Below are 17,888 nucleotides of genomic sequence, written 5' to 3' on the forward strand. Positions count from 1 at the left end.
TAAACCTTTTTCATAGTCACAACCCTTCTAAGATTTTGATTCCAAATCTACCAACATCCATATACAAACACATGTACCTTTGAATGTTATGATAAAGCTGGTTATGTCTTGAGACCTAAAGGCGCTACTTAATATGGTTAAAACAATCTTCATACCTTAGAGTTACAGGGTACATGCACTACAGTAAAACACCTCAAAAAGAAACACACATCAAAGGTTATTGGAGGCAGAGTACCTAGCAGCAGTGTAAAGGAGTACTTGCCTTAAGTATGACTAACAAAATCTCCCAATATTGATTGATATAAAAAAAAATGGGAGATCAGATTTGAATATTCCACTCTGAGGAGTCACATTTGGAGTCTTTAGTAGTAGTATTAGGAGTGAAGAAACATCACTTCAGGGTCTCATGACCAGAACATCTAATTAAAAAGGAGACATGCACGCCATGCGTTTCTCAAGAACTTAGTTTAACCCATAAATGTTGCAAATACAAATCACATGGAAAATTGTGAACCAGAAGTGTATAGCAGTAACAGGCTGTTGGTTTGTAGCACCTGCATGATCAACTGGTATGGCCAAAATTTGAAAGTCCTTCATATTGGTTTCATTAGATCTCTGGAAATGTGCTGTAAGCCGACAAAAATTTAGTTGTACAGTCGGTGGTCAGAAGATTTAATTACCATCTGGCTTAGTAAAGGTTCCTTGGACACTAGCAGAATAAAAATAAATCAACCTTTATACAAAGGACATGAAGTCCTCTGATGAACATCAGCCGGAGGCATAGAAGGGCAGATCTCGTACCATAGAAACAAACAAAATGTGGATTGAGAGATCTGTCCACCTAAACAGGAATCATCAAATTTAGGCCACGTATGAATGTGACCCACGTGTGGTTTGAGATGTGTTTGTCACATTAAAATGATCAGATGCAAAAAGAGTTCTTGTACGGACTATAAAATGCTCATATTGGAGTCCAATGAGAGTCAAAGGAAGACTTAAACCTTTAAGTTATACTGCCACCTACAGGAGGATTAGAAACCGTCAAAAAAACAAAAACAAGCACACAAACTGTAGGCCAGCATAGATTAATACCCCTTACTACCAGCATGCCTCTGCTTTATAGCAAAGCAGTACTGAGTGAATGATCATTAAAAGGGGGTTGTGACCCAACTCACTCATTAAACTTTAAAAAATATTTTACAGCAAGTACAAAAATTCTATTTTCCACTAAAAGGCACAGAACATCTTTAACCTTTGTGATGTACAAAAGCAGTCCAACTAATAGGTGGGTAATACAGCAAATGCCAACAGGCCCAAGACAGAAACAGAGAACTGCCTGCAGTTCAAAAAGCCACCTTAAAAGGAATATATGCCCTAAGCATCAGATGAGGGCACAACACACACCTAGTGAACATGCAAACAGGTAGCAGCTTTGCAAATCTGAGAAATGTTACCTGATGCCCAAAACCCAAAAAGCACTCACAAATCCAGTAGAGTGCATCTTGGCAGGAAAGGGCGGAAACTGATCCCTGAGTTAATGAGCTTGGATGATGGTCTGTTTAAGCCACCTAAAGATGGCAGAACGAGTAGCTGATGCAAGCTTAGGGAGTCCATACGGGATTGCAAAAAGAGAATCTGTCTTTCTGAAAGAAGCAGTGGCTGAGAGAAAGACTCACAGCCCATTTAGATTAGGACAATGAAGGGATATTTACCTAATTTCCCTTTAATGAACTGGGGATGGACACAAGAACGATGTTCTCGTTGCGGTGAAAGGCAGAAACTACACTGGGCAAGAAGGTGGGCCCTGCAGGATAAGGCTACAAGATATCAGGCACTCTCCTCGAAGAGGTGATGGAGACAAGGAAAAGAACACTGTGGGTGAGAGAAGAGACAAATGTCTTAGTTGGATCAAACAGCAGTTTTTGATACACAGAGAGAAGAACTCAAGGAGTTCAAAGGTGCTTACTGACCTAGGTAAAAAGGTAGGCTTACACAGTGCGACTAAGGACAGAGCAGGCAGTGAGGGAATGCAGACTGCTCTGGATATAAAAAGAGCTCTGTAGCCAACTTGTTACTAGAACACAGTCTGGAAAGCACCCTATGCGGAACCTAGCGCTATAAGGGTGTAGAAAAGAAGTTTAGATGGAACAAAAAAAAAAAAACACACAATTTAGAAAAAATAAATGGTGCAGAAAGAAAAGAGAAAAACAAAAGTGTATGTGTATTTTTTATATATATATATATATATATATATATATATATATATATATATATATATATATATATATATATATACTTTCAATCAAGTCAGTCAGTTACATAAGAGATAATGTCTATCCTTTTAGGACACTAGAAAAGAAACTGAGGCATGCTGGTAGTATGAGGGAGTATCCTGGACTGACCTAAGCCTTTATGTTTGCCAGTGTCCAATCTGACATACGGTAAGCCGCAGCATAACCTAAAAGGTGAAATACTTCCGGAGTCCCTTGATGGACAGGAAAAATGCAGCTATACGGCTTTATTTATTTAATTTTTTTTTAAAGCAAAGGCAACCAAAGCAGTGGAGTGACTAATTTTGAACCTCTTACTGTAATGAAAATAAAAAGCTCATATAGTTAAAATAAATGAAATCCACCATTGATGAAAATTTCCCAGGGATGATACCATACTGAATAAGGACGTGACTGTGCAGTTACATATAGCAACTTCTTTGTAGCTTACTCGTATACCATTCAGTGATAGAGCAGAAGATCATTCCACTGGTGAAAGATCATACCATTCAAGCCCTTAAAAGTTACTAATGCGTAAATGCTGCAAATCAACTGCAGCATTTTCTCTACAGCCTTAGGATCTCCGACATGACACCATCACACACAAACAAAATTCAACATTTCAGGATTTATTCTTCCTAGAACAAGAAAAGAGTGAAAAGCCCTACGCTCTGCCACAATATATGATCTTAGAGTTGTGTAGTCATAAACATGTACAATATTGCTGTACAAGACAAGGAGGGCAACAAAACAATGACGGTGTCTCAAACAAATACCTACATTTTACAATTATTTCAACAATGTGAAATCATGTAGGGAAAAAAAAATTTAAAAAAAAAACCCACACAGGTAAATGAGCTTATGAGACTGGCAATACCTGTTGTGGGTTAGCAAAAGGAATCCTGCCACTTGGTGTAAAGTAAACAAGAAATGTAAAAGAATTGTCTATTTAAAAGCAACTATTAAAATATAAAAATTAGAATGGAGAAATAGAGTATGGAAAATAAAAGCCCCAAAACAAGTTTTTGTGGGTTGACGAATCCAGGTCATCTTAAACCAAATGCAGCTTTTTTCATGTAGAAAATGCTTGGTGGGAAACAAAAAAAATCTTTCCCATTTTTCCCCACTGTCCTTTCTACATCTGTAGATAAAATCGTCCAGAATTCTCCCATCAAAAATGGATGGCGTGTTCCCAGAACCCCCCCCCCCCCCCCCCCTCTTCAGTTTCCATTGACTTGCTGTGGAGTGTTGTCATGTCCACCTGTTGTGTTCCCTTTACTCCTGCTCTCACGTTCTTCATCTTCCTCATCTCTTTCATCATTGCCACTGTGATTCTTACAATATAGTCTGTTAAAGAAAAAAATAAAATCTTTTAAACACAATTACAGCTTTTAAAACAAAATACTAATGGATTTTTGGCAAAATATTTTTCTCTCCCTAAAATTGTTCATTGTTAATGTCTATAAAAAACAGTCGTTTTTGTTTATTTTTTGACACCGTGCAACAGTGTAAAAAATAATAGTTCAGTTTATAATAGTATAAAAAAATAATAGTTATAGTTTATAATAGTTCAGTTTATTTTGAAGTGGAACTTAGGCCCCCCACTCCTTTTGTGCATGAATATTACTGCAACAGTGTTAGGAGGATTGCATGAGAATCAGATGTGATAAGCAATGTGTTCTGAGAAACTGATAAATAATGAAAAAGGGGCTGCAGAGAAAATGCAATGGACACAAATGGGCTCAACTCACCAAGTTATAAACACATGCAATTTGCAGGAATAATGGGATTTTTAAAACTGCTTACCAGTAAAATCCTTTTCTTTGACGTACATCAGGGGACACAGAGCCCTAGTAGCTACTATGTGGGATATAGGCCCCCTTCAGATGATGGACACTGGCATACCCTAAGATAAAAAGTGCACTCCCTATATAAACCCTCCCACTACTGGGAGTATCTCAGTTTTGTAGCACAGCAATACACGTGTATACCAAAGAAGGGAGGGACCTCTGTGTCCTGTGATGTACATCAAAGTAAAGGATTTTACAGGTAAGCCATTTTAAAAATCCTATTTTTTTATCGTACATCACGGGACACAGAGCCATATGTGGGATGTCCCATAGCAATGCAAACTAAAGGGAGGGAGACAACAAAACGTAGGGCAATAAGAGACTAGAGGACTAATACTGCAGCACCCTGCACTCAAAGGCGATATCCTCATGACCTTTTACATCTATTTGATAGAATCTGGTAAATGTATAGACTGAAGACCAAGTTGCAGCCTTACAGATTTGAGCCATGGAGGCTTGGTGATGCACTGCCCAGGAAGCACTACAACAACAGCCCTAGAGGAGTGCGTTTTGATTTGAGAGGGTGGAATCCACCTCTAACCATAAACTTGAATGATTACTTGTCGAATCTATTTAGAATAGTAAATTTCAATGCTTCCTGTCCTTTAGGACTTTCAGGCAACGTGAATAAGAACATCTGTTTTTTGAATCTGAGCAATCGCCTTTAAGTAGACATTGGGGGTTATTTACGAAAGGCAAATCCACTTTGCACTGCAAGTGCACTTGGAAGTGCAGTCGCTCTAAATCTAAGGGGTAGATCTGAAATGAGTGGAAGTTCTGCTGATTTTATCATCCAATCATGTGCAAGCTAAAATGCTGTTTATTTTCCTTGCAACTTCCCCCTCGGATGTACAATGACTTTACTTCCAAGCGCACTTTCAGTGCAAAGTGGACTTTCCTTTAGTAAATAACCCCCATTGACTGCTCTCACCACATGTAGTGATTTTTCTTCCAAAGAACAGGTTTCTGGAAAAAGGACGGTAGAACAATATCCTGGTTTAGATGAAAACCTGATACTACCTTTGGTAAAAAGTTAGGATCAGGACGTAATAATACCTCATCCTTGTGAAAAAAAATATGGCTCTTTACAAGAAAGAGCAGCCAACACTGATACCTTTCTTGCAGCAGATATGGTTACCAGAAAAAATAGTTTCCTTGTCAAAAAAGGACCAAGGGAATATGTCGTATCGGCCCAAAAAAGGCTGTTTTGTAATTTTGTAACCAGAAATTAAGCCGAGTTACCCCCTGAAAAAAATTATGGACCAAAGAATGCGAAGCAAGTGGTCGTTGAAATAATACCAATAAGGCAGAGACCTTAGAAAGCACTCAAGGCCAGCTTTATTTCTCACCCCATCTGCAGAAAAAAATCAAGGACTCTACCTAGACTTATTTCCTGGGGTACAGCTCCTGGTTTAACACCAGGAGACATACGTTTCCCAGACTCCTACTTTGTTAAGTAGGATGGAACTTCCGACCTTGCGAGAGAAGGTCTGGCCGCAAGGGAAGGGTCCATGGGTTACCTACTGCCATCTCTACAATCTCTGCATACCAAGATTTCCTGGACCCCGCTGGGGGTCACAAGAATCAATGACTTCCCTTCCTGCTTGATCCTGTGAAGAAGCTGTGGATGCAAGCAGAATAGGAGGGAATGCACAAATCAGTGAGAACCGATTCCATAGGAATAGCAATGCATCCGTTCCGCATGCTAGCTGTTCCTTTGATCTTGACACCAAGTTGTCAATCTTTTTTGTTGATCCTGGACACAAACAGATCTATGTCTGGGATCCCCCATCCTTGACATATTGGACAGGAAGATATTGTGGTGAAGAAACCATTTTCCCAAGAAAAACTGCTGCCAATTCAAGTAGTCCGCCTGCCAATTTTCAATTACTAGAGTTTTATCTGCCGATAGGCAAAATACATTGTCTTCTTCCCAAGATATTTCTCTGGGCCATACAACTTCTTGTGCCCCCTTGGTGATTAATATAGGCCATTGCTGTGGCATAAACTAATTGACTCCTAGCAGGACAATACCTTAAACTAAACTTTCAGGCCCTCAAAACCAAGTGTTCTGCCTGAATTTTTAAAATGTTGATGGGCAAGGTCATTTCTGATCTAGTCCACTTCTCCTAGACAGCTGCCTCTTTCAGGACTGTCCCCCAACCTAAATAAAAAAAGGTTGACATATGTTCATACTATTTCCCAGGTAACAGATTTTTGGATGTTAACCATAAACTGAGGCTCCGGCGCACTCAGCCTACAGCACCTGGTATTTCCAGGTGGTCTTTCATCCAGGTACTAACCAGGCTTAACCCTGCTTAGCCTCCAAGATCGGATGAATTTGAGCGCTATCATGGTGATGTGGCTCTAGGCTTTGGAGTCAGACACATTGGGAATATAGAGCTTGAATTCTCTGTTTCAAGCCGATAGGATACTGCTTTGCAGCAATCTAAAATGAGACTGAGCATAAAGAACAGCCTCGAATGAAGCCACCATCTTTCCAGACAACTTCACGCACAGTTGAATAGGAGAAAAACATCTTGCTTCGATCAGTCCTTTATGGCGCTGATCTTAGCCTGGGGTACGAATACCCTATTCTGGGTGTACCTATGATCAGACCCAAGTATTTACCTTATGTTTTAAAGAAGATTCCTCCTAGGTTGTGAATCCGACCTAGATATTCCAGGTAGTCAAATGTGGTGACCATACAAGAACAGATTGACTAGGTAAACCATACTTAGTTATACCTAGGGCCCTCAATCTGGCTAGAAAAGGAGCCAGAACCTTGTACTCAAGGCATAGCAGCTAGATCGGAAAGCAGAGCTACACAATGAAAAAGAAGATTTTCCACTATATTACTAGTGAGCGAGGATACTTTGCATATAGAGATATGCATCTTCATGCAAAAATGGGAGAGATTATATTCAGCAATTGAATTTCAGATTTTTGAGATCTGGAATGTACATTTGGACTTAACCAAATCCCAATATCTGCTCTTACATGCGGCCAGCATGAACACTTTTTGCCAAAAGATGATCCAATGCTAGAGAGAGAGATTTTTCTCTGGATCCTTAGGAACGTTTGATCTGAGAAAATAAGACGGAAACTCTTGGAACTCCAGTTTGCACGTTGGAGCTATTGAGGAAGTCCCCCATTCGTCTTGACAATCCTCCTGCCAGATCCCTGAGAACTGTAGAAGAATTCTCCCTATTGAGCAATCGGAGGCACCTCCTCATAAGGAGGGTACAGTATCTTGTAGGCTTCTTCCCTCAAGATCTCTTTTGTCCCTGGGGTTAACCCTGAGGATTACCCTTTGAACCTGACAGTGGAGGCCATCGTGACTGCCTGGAGGCTGATGCCCCTGGCACAGAAGAAGGAACACACAAACACAATTAGTCGTTCACTTAAAAGGCAAAAGGGGTATTTTTTTTTGCTAGAAATATAGAATATATCCAAAATATCCCCAGATAGCGGTCTTACTGCAAAAGGGAAGACTAGCTAGGAGCTTCTTGCATGACGCTTAGCGAAGGGCGCAATCTGTCATAGCAACTATTGCAAACATAATGCTGCCTCCTGGACCTGCTGAGAAGGATAACACCTATTAAAACTGGTTTCTCACAGATTAACCAATTGCTGTCAGCGCAGACACTCAACCTGCCAGAGAAAAAAAGTGTGTGTTTTTTTTTTTTTTTTTTTAAATAGGAATGCCAACCTTTTATTCATTGGATCCCTAAGTATTTGAGTATTTTCTGCCGGACAAGTCAAACTTACAAAGGATATAGTAGCATTAATTGCTGGTATACCCCACTTAGTGAATTTTCTCTACCATAGGATAAAGTGTGAAAACTTTTTAGAATGGAAAATGCTCACTTGGATGATCCTCCAGATACAAAACATTTTTCCAACAAGAATGAACAGGAAAAGGCATGCACAGCTTGAGGAGACTTTAGTGAACCCAAACACTCAGTTAAGGGTACATAAATGTGGAGCGGATCATTCAGCAAGAAATTGTACTATCAATGTTACAGATTGTGATAGCTGACTCTCCCGCAATTGACATGTCACCACGGTCCCCTGAGGGAATCCTCTTCACCTGCCCCTAGTGCCTCAGTCTGAGGGTCTTAAGAAAATGGAAGAGAACCTGTTGCATCTTGACCACACTGGGATGAGATTAAAGTCACTAAACTTCTTTTAAAAAACTACCATGGCTGAGGAAAAAGAGTAAAATGTACAGGGGCTGCACAAAGCAGAGGTACTACCAGAATAAATCGCATCCACTGCTTGAGCAATAGTCAGCCACTGACGCTGCTATAAACGCTCAGCCTGATGCAATTGTAAATGTGTCAAAAAGAATGCTTGTGTCACCAACCTCTTTTATGCCCCTCTACGCTCTTGTGTCCCTCCGCAGCTTGCATAAATAACACTACTGCTTTTAAAAACATTCTTTCCTGTGCTGGGCGTTGAAGGACGCCGATGCCACGATAAGCCCCACCCCCTCCATCGCCTATGGCCCCCCTCCTCTCTTACAAAAAAAAAGAGTTTTCCTGTGCGAGCGCAGGCCTCTGATCTGACGGGGTCTTACAGAGAGGGAAGAAAATGGCGAGGAGAGTCTGGAAGCCACCAAGTAGTTCATTTTCACCCCACCCCCTTTTCCTAGTGCTTCTAACTCTTGAAGAGGTGTAGCAAATCGCACAGGTGGGGGGCGTCTGGTGGAGAGGAAACACCACCCCCCCCCCCCCAGACTTACCAGCGGTCTTGCTGCTGGCTGGAGGAAATGGAAGCTGCTGCTCTGAACACATTGTGAGCTCTCTGAGGAAGCGTGAGAAGGTATGTGCTCTATACAGCCCCCCAGTGGTGACACATAAGCATGACAACATTTACTAACAAAGGAGACATTCATAAGATTTTTTTTTTAGAAAAACTCCACTTACCTTTCCCGCCACAGGGTTTTTTTGTGGCAAAACCAACAGACCCAATCTTCACCCTGCACGGTGGGTTCCATTAAACCTTAAGGAGCCAGGGATCCCCAAGGAAATCCACAATCCTGGACCTGTAATAGCACAACCGCCAGTAAAACTTTATGGCCTTACTACCAAAAGTACTGGATCCCGGGGTCCAGCTCTCTAAAAAGAGAAGCGTTTACAGGCAAGACCTTGTTTCTTCGGACATGAGGCCCGGCTACCATTCAATTCGGCCTAAAAGACACTTTGAATGGATGCGGCTGCATGGCTAGACCCAGCAAGGATTGCTCCAGTGGAGCTTAGCACATCTTTACTCGTGACCACCACCTTAGACACTGGCGAAAAAACAGATACTCCCAGTAGTGGGAGGGGTTATATAGGGAGTTTATAGGGAGTGCACTTTTTATCTTAGGGCATGCCAGTGTCACCTGAAGGTGGCCTATAATCCACATAGTAACTACTATGGCTCTGTGTCCCATGATGTACAATAATAAAATCACTCACTAAGCTATAAACACGCCCAATTTTCATAGAAATGATGACATTTCTGACATGCGATTCATTTGCAGCTTCCACTGACTCTTATTGATAATTATGGTCATTGTGGCAAAATGAGTTTTATAGCTTTCTAAATCAAGTCCCGGAGTAACCAGGTTGTAGCTCCAGCTTCAATAAGAGTGCAACTCAGGGGCGGCCCTCATCCATTAAGGGCGTATGGGCGGCGGCGCCGCTCCACCCCCGATCGCCGGCTCCCCTATCCATGCGTCCAGCCCCTTTTCAGGACCCTGGCGCATGGATTCCAATGTGGAGGGGCTGTTTTTTGAAGCCCTGATTAGAGCCAGAGGCTCTAATAGGCTTCAATATAGGGTGGGCTCGGGGGGTCGTAGAGAGTGCGCCCGAGCCCACCCAAGTGTGTTACAACAGTGAATCGATATTCACTGTTGTAACACTGATCCTCCCGGCCAATCAGGAAGCGGGTTTTAAAACCAGTCACCGAATTGGCTAACCTATTGGATGCCTTTGGGAGGGGGTTTTTGCCTCCCCCTCTCAAAAAAAAAACCCAGCTGCCACTGGTGTAACTGCTTTGTCTTAGCAACATTAAAAGGATAAGTTCACTTTTTGTAAAAGAAAATAATAAATGCACATTTCTTTGCAGGTGAAAAACGTGCATTTATTTTTTTAGCCTGTAAAGCATTACATCAGCGATCAGCAGATCGCTGGTGCCATGCAGGTCTCCAGCAGATCTGCTTGCCCGTATGCCTAGATACAATCTGGCTGGAAGTATGAATGAACTACCATGGCGCAAAGGCTGCCAGATCTTGTAGTTTAACATGCACAGAGCACTGTCAATCAGTGACAGGGCCGTGCATGTGACAGCTAGCGGGGAGGGGGAAGAAACCCCACTAGCAGTCACAGTGGGGATAAGGGAGGTGCAGGGCCGGTGATTTGTCTAGGCCAGCCATTCCAGTGGAAGTGGGGAGCTGGTAACTGTCAAAACTAGGTACCTGCTCCCCCCAAAGCATTTCGTTAGGGTTTTACCAGCGAGTACAAGTACTGATACTTTCAGTCAAGTGCCCGCCAATACAGAGTACTGATACATTTGCAGTGCGATTTGAGGCTAGACAAAATGATTGGGATTTCCCGCATCACTCCTGTGTGAAACCAAGCTGAAATCACTGAGAAGCCTGGGCTCATACAGAAGTGGAAGGGAAAACTGAATGAGATTCGGCCAGGAATTACACTACATTCCTGTTCAAATAAAATGTAATTCTTTGCAGTGTGATTTGAGCCCATTCTTTTTATATGGGCTCAAATCACACCACATAGGTATTGGTTTCAGGTATCGGAGCATTTGCATGAGTGTTCGTACTTGAGCGGATGCTCAGTATTAGCAACGATAGTATATTGGTGCAAACCTATAAATTATGTTCTGAAAATAGGAGGGGGTGGATGGGAAGGAGGAGAAAGAGCGGAATTCTGTTTCTCAGTGAAGTTCTGCTTTAAGGGCATATGAACACCATTGGGGTACACAGATGCATGCTAATGTGCACTGCATTATGACAGCCCATTCATTTCAACGCACTGCCTAACATACCAAAAAGGTGCATGTACTATTTCTGGCAGCACCATGTATGTGCAGTGGCATGTCCATCAAGAATGTGCATGGGGTACCATTCAGAATAAATGGCACTTCAACATACGAACATATGTAACGCCCGTTAATGCAATGCAATAGAATGAATGGGCCATAAAAGTGGGTAGGGCTCAATGGACTTGATATTTTACTGAAAATTAGGCTCTCTTGATGGTACACCTATTTCCCAGGCTAGTTTGGATAAAAACTACTCAGGCAAGTTCAAGCCTTTTACTGCCAGGTCCGTATGTCGTACAGATCTGACAGTGGGGGGCGGGGGGGGGGGGGGAGGATTCTCTTTAATGAGACCCCTGATGTCTCATTAAAGAGAACCTGTTACCAAAACCACCACCACAAAAGGGACTTTTTTTTAATCTAACTGCAAAAAGTAAGTTAAACCCAAGCACAAAAAATAAATAAATAAAATGATGAGCTGTAGTGTTTTTTTTAAAGTGTTGCCTATGAAAACTATAGGGAAATGAAGTTTGTCGCCACTTGACAGCCACACGCAATTTTAAAGGTTTGACATGTTGGGTATCTTTTTACTCTGCGCACCCTTCATTTTATATTTTACAAAAAATTAACTTTAGTGTATTGAACTGAATTTTTGCGTTTCCTAGAACTTTTTTGCCAATATACAGTGTAACATTAAAACTAAACATTGGAACTACCACCATTTTAGTCTCTAGGGTGTCTGCTTTCAGAAAATTTTAATGTTTTGGGGGGTTTTACGCAGTCTGGATTAAAACATTTTTTAAACGTGTTCCAAGCAAGAGGGTTAAAACCCTCAGTATTTTCAATACTTGCCATTTTACATGATTTCAAATTGTGCATGCCTGTGAAACGGCAACAAACTACGGTGCCCAAGAGTCACAAAAGGGGATGCTTTAAAAGCCTTTACAGTTTATCAATTTAGGGTTAAATGTGATCTATGGCACAAAAATGATTGCTCTCATTCCGACACTTGCTGTGATATCTTACATGTGGTGCAATCACTCGTTACATGCGTGTGCCGGACCTACATGCGCATTTGCTTTTTTTTATTATCTTTGTGTCATTTAAATGTTTAACTTCCTTTTTTTAATTTAGAGAAGTATTAAAAGCCAATGTAGATGTAGTGGCTGCATTAGTTTTTTTTCTATGCTCCCCCCCCTTTTTTTTTCACCTGGTAACCTGGCCAATACTACACCTCCTGTGCCCTCTGCCTGGATAAATGAACACGGGGGCATGTTTGGACAGCAGCCTTGTCCATTTGGAGGGGGAGAGCGTCAGATGTACTAGCTGATTTAGATACACAAAAAAGTCTAACTTCAGTTAAAGCTGTGTTCTTGCCTGGGGAAAATAGATTTTTTTTTTTTTTAAAGTCAGCAGCTACAAATACTGTAGCTGTTGACTTGTAATATATGGACACTTACCTGTCCAGGGATCCCGCAATGTCGGCACCCCAGCCAATCTTTGTTTCGACCCCCGGATGCTGTTGCCGCCATTCCTGGTAAGGGAAACTGGTAGTGAAGCCTTTTAGCGCACTGCGCTTTCTAACTGGCCTGGCAGCGGGGGAAGGAGGGGCGCCGAACTTCCAAGGGGCAGTCTTGTCTCCCATAAGTGGGAAAGGGTACCTGTCAAAAACAGGTAACCGCCTCCTCCCCTCTGAAAGGTGCCAAATGTGGCACTGGAGAGAGGAAGCAGATAAGTGAAAGTTCAACTTTTGGGTGGAACTCTGCTTTAACACTTTATAAGCATTTACAGCAGTGTTTTTCCTTTTGGGATTAAGTTTTTTTTGTTTTGTTTTTTAATCCAACTTATTTCTGGTAAACAAGGATAACAGAGATCGGACAATGTGTACATACAATTTCGGAGTACAACATAAGCTTTGTAGTAAGCAGAGTTCAGCTTTACAACTGAGAAAATAAACATTTGTGTTCTATACATTATGGTGTACCTAAGTGGTTCATAAGCGAGTGTGTAGGGCATTATGCTATGGCTAAGTCGGGTGTAGGGCAGTCACAAGCAAGCGTTGACATATACTAGGGGGGAAGCGTGTGTGTTGCAGTAGGGGCTTTCTACCTATTAATGATAGCAGTGGTCAATCAGCTCCGAGATCTAGTACTGATGTGGACGCCGATTCCAGCCAACGGTCTCAAATTTTGTGGTATTTCGCTGGGCAGTTTCTGTGTTATTAATATTATTATACAGGATTTATGTAGCGCCGGCAGTTTACGCAGCCCTTTACAACATTATGGCAGACATTACAATACAATTCAAGACAGGGGGAATCAGAGGGCCCTGCTCGTTAGAGCTTACAATTCCCAGTGGGATCATATGGCCGGACAAGACCAGATCAAGTGGTAGAAGGAGCTATTGCGGTCTTTGCATCTGGGGCATGAGGGGTCCCATTGAGGATTGTAGCTCGCTATATGGGCTGGGGTCAGGTAGGATCTGTTGGGTATGTATAGATGGGTGAGTATCAGCCAGTTGTGGAGAAACCAATTTACCGGGCGCCAAGGAATCATCCACTCATCCTCATACAGCTCCCCCACGTCTGCCACCCAGCTGTGCCCTCAACCCCTGGACAATTCTGCCGCTGCGGCAAAGGTAAGGCTAGAATAGCAAACGGAAGTTCATTTTTTTTGGGTCCTCACCAAGTAGAACGTCTACTATATAGAGGCGAGATCAGGTGAAGAATTTCCAAACTGGGACTGCAGTGCATGGCGGAGCTGGAGAAAGCGAAAGAACAGAGTTAGGCAGGTGGAAGACTAGTTTAAGATCCTGAAATTATTTAACTCCCGCATTGTCCATTACCTTATGGAGATATATCACACCCCCCGGTTGATCCAGAGATCTACATCTGGCAGGGTGAGTAGCTCGGAAATGTTAAAATTGTCCCAAAGTGGCATATGGGTATGAATGGGGGAAGCCCTCAACCAGCGCAGTGCCAGCACCCAGATAATGCAGTGGTGATAAACCAGTCCCCTTTGGCCCCCCAGTCTAGTTGAATTGTGTCATTGAAAATGATCTGAAAGGGGTGTGCAACTTGGGTAGCCGCTGCGGAGCATACTATGCTCAGGTAACTGAGTTTGTCTTCCTTGTCGAAAGGTAAGAAATGGGATAGCTGAGAGGCAAGATAGTAAGCTTGGAGTTCAGTCCCACCCAGCTACGTGGGTTTTTTAAGGATTCACCAAGTTATCTTATGCCGAGAGTTGCCCCAGACAGACAAATTAGTTGAGGATAGAGTACATCATTTTAAATATCCAGAGTGGCAGGCAAGTTGGCGAGTGCCAAAAAAATTTATAGGAGTTTGGGCAACAAGATCATCTTGATCAGGTTGATGCAGCCCACGACTCCAAGGGGAAGACACGTCCAATTTTAGGTTTTAGATTTAATTAATGCATACAGGGGTTCTACAATAAATTTGGCATATTCTTCTGGGGAGCGGGTGAATTGAATCCCCAGGTATTTAATTTGGCTAGCTCTTATCAAAGGGAGGCGGGCTTGGTCTAAGTTCGGAGGACCTAGGTCTAGGGGGTGGATCTGTGATTTGTCCCAATTGATCCAGAGAATTCCCAGAAACGTTCAATGACATTTAGGGCTGCCGATAAAGAGGGGCCCGTATCCTCCAAGTACAGCAGCAGGTCATCAGTGTATAGGCTAATGGTTTCAACCAGGGATCCCGCCCTTAGGCCTCTTATGCCTGGATGTTCCCTAATGGCCATCACCAGGGTTCCACCACCAGAGCTTACAGCAACGGAGACAGTGGACACCCCTGACGCATACCTCTATTCAATGGGAAGGGATCAGAGATCTTGCCATTCACCTGAACCCTGGCTACCAGGGACTGATACAGCAATTTGATCCATGTGATGAAATTGGGGCCAAATCCATACCTGCCTAGGCACTCCCAAAGGTAATCCCATTCAACTGAATCAAACGCCTTGGCGGCGTCAAGACAGACAATCACGCGGGAGCCTACCGAGTCGTGGGTGGCCTGCAGATTCAAAAACAGACGGCTTTCAACTTAAGACGTATTTTTATTGGGCATGAATCCTATTTGATCAGAATGGACTAAGTTGAGGATAAACTTGTTTAAGCGAAGCGAAAGAATTTTAGCCAGCATTTTGATATCAAGTTGGACCAATGAGATGGAGCGATAGGATTTCGGGAGGGAGGGGTCCTTTCCAGGTTTAGGTATCAAGACTATCAGGGCTTCTCACATTGAATGTGAGAGGGTGGAGGAATCAAAAATGTGTTGGAATAGCTCCTGAAGTTTGGATGCCAAAACCGCTCTAAACTGGGAGTGGAATTCTAGTGGGATGCCATCTGTGCCAGGGGCCTTAGCCGTAGCCTGGAATAAAGGTTTTAAGTAAATAAAAGCTTAATATTGTAAGCACGCCTGACCGCATTAAATGGTTTGATTCCACCTCTGCCCTCCAAGAGCGAACTGAAACCAGAAGTGACAAAATCCTTGATGCTTCTGGCTTCATTTGTGACAGAGAAGATAGGGGAATGGATGTTCCTTCATCCTTTCTGTGGGCAGCCAACCTGACCTCTTACAACAGCAGCGGGTGGCTGCGGGTGGGGTTGTTCCTCCAAGCCCTGCAAAATTGATCGGGTCGTTAAGCCTCTTGATCACTTTTACATGAAAATGGATCACTGGCTGTAAAAAAACAATACTAGGGCCATGGCTGGCATGATGCTGGTAAAACCACTAGCCATACAGGATGTATATATACACACATACCCTGGAGGGCATGTTCTGGTTTAGGGTCCGAACGCCATCTTTGTGTCACTTTAAAATTGTCTCTTTGAACCAAGCTGGTACAAGCAAACCATTACCTTCACTAGTCCATGTACCCACTATGAGTGGCATCACGATGAGGACTTCCCATCCTGTTCCCAGAACAAAATCCTGTTGAGCTGAGCGCTGCCATTCACAGGAAACTTATTTTCAGATTATAATGCTACCTCTGATTGGCTGGGGTGGAGATCATAACCTCATTTGCCCATCTCTCCACCTCAACTAATCAGAAGTCCCTGTGCTGCTGTAGACCATATGTAGCAAATATTGCATGCAGTGCTCAAAGCAAGCGCATACATAAGTGAAGATGAACGTTTGGAGTTAGGCTTTAAGCTGGTGCTATGACCGTTGGCCCAGGCTGTTTCAGGGTGACTCATCTCTTGCACCATTCTGTGGAGCCACCTTTACGTTCAGGGATGCAACATTCTGTGGAGCCACCTTTACTTGCAGGGACTACAGCTGTGTCTACCTACACTGTGCATCAAAAATAGGACTTTTTATAACGGCTTACCTGTAAAAACCTTTTCTTTTGTGGTACATCACGGGACACAGTCTCAGTAATTACTGATGGGTTATAGGGCATCACTAGGTGATTGGACACTGGCACACCCTAGACAGGAAGTTCAACCCCCTATATAACCCCTCCCCTTACTGGGAGTACGTCAGTTTTGTAGCAAAGCAATATAAGTGTATTAGAAGAGGGGAGTGACCCCCGTGTCCCCTGATGTACCTCAAAAGAAAAGGATTTTACAGGTAAGCTGTTCTAAAAAATCCTATTTTCTTTCTCGTACATCACGGGACAGAGTCTCAGTAATTACTGATGGGATGTCCCAGAGCAATGCTATCTGAGGGGAGGGGAACCACACAAAGTAGGGTGTAATCAAACCTGAGGACCTTGTACCGCTCAAAAGGCGATATCCTCATGCCTGCTCACATCCACCTGATAAAATTTGGTGAATGTATGGACTGACGACCAGGTTGCAGCCTTGCAGATTTAAGCCATGGAGGCCTGGTGATGCACTATCCATGAAGCACTAATAGCCCTAGTGGAGTGCTCCTAGATCTGAAAAGGCGTAACTTTTCGCTTCAGACCATAAGCTTGAACAATTACTTGTTGAATCCACTTAGTAATGGTAGATTTTGACGTTGCCTGTCCTCTATTAGGACCTTCTGGCAATACAAACAAAACATTCATTCTGCGAACCTGAGCAGTCACTTCCAGATAGGCTTTGACTGCTCGCACTACATCCAAAGAACGTAGTGACCTTTCTTCTGTAGAACAGGGATTTGGAAAAAAGGAAGGCAGAACAATATCTTGGTTTATGAAAACCTGAAACCACCTTCGGGAGAAAACTAGGATGAGGGCGTAACACCACTCTATCCTTGTGCATTAGATATGGCTCTTTACAAGAAAGGACCAATAATTCTAATACTCTTCTGGCAGAAGAAATGGCCACCAGAAAAATGTATTTCCTTGTCAACAGAACTAAGGGAGTTTGACGTATCGGTTCAAAAGGCTGCTTCTGTAAAGCTGACAGAACTAAATTCAGGTCCCAGGGCTTTAGAGGCACCTTAACCGGACGATTAAGGCACGTTACCCCCTGTATAAAGCTTCGGACCAAAGAATGCAAAGCAAGTGGACGGTGAAACAGAACTGATAAGGCCAAGACCTGGCCTTTGATGGTACTCAAGGCCAGCTTCATCTCTAGCCCCATTTGCAGAAAGTCAAGGATTCTGCATATGACATTTTCTGGGATGCCAACCCCTGGATTCACCCCAGGAGACACATGTTTTCCAGGCTCTATGATAAATCATTCTGGAAGCTGGATTCCTTGCATTAATCAAGGCAGAAATCACAGGGCCTAAAAGCCCACGACTCTT

The 17,888-nt window shown here is 42.9% G+C and overlaps 1 protein-coding gene and 1 pseudogene across 2 annotated transcripts in view; both read right to left on the bottom strand.

Moving 5' to 3' along the window:
- Positions 1–2,883: 2,883 nt before the first annotated feature.
- The window catches only part of PHF6 (PHD finger protein 6), an 86,608-nt gene continuing 71,603 nt past the window's right edge, over positions 2,884–17,888 (bottom strand). For both annotated transcript variants that reach the window (XM_077492807.1, XM_077492727.1), the window contains one exon: positions 2,884–3,617. In XM_077492807.1, coding sequence (XP_077348933.1) covers positions 3,491–3,617 — 127 coding nt within the window. In that variant the 3' untranslated portion in view covers positions 2,884–3,490. The remainder of the gene's footprint in view (positions 3,618–17,888) is intronic.
- Positions 6,375–6,493, bottom strand: LOC143989109 (5S ribosomal RNA; annotated as a pseudogene).

This window comes from Lithobates pipiens, unplaced genomic scaffold, assembly GCF_037356315.1.
Source record: "Lithobates pipiens isolate NorthernLeopardFrog02 unplaced genomic scaffold, aLitPip1_a1.2 Scaffold_1, whole genome shotgun sequence".
In the NCBI taxonomy this organism is placed as follows: domain Eukaryota; kingdom Metazoa; phylum Chordata; class Amphibia; order Anura; family Ranidae; genus Lithobates; species Lithobates pipiens.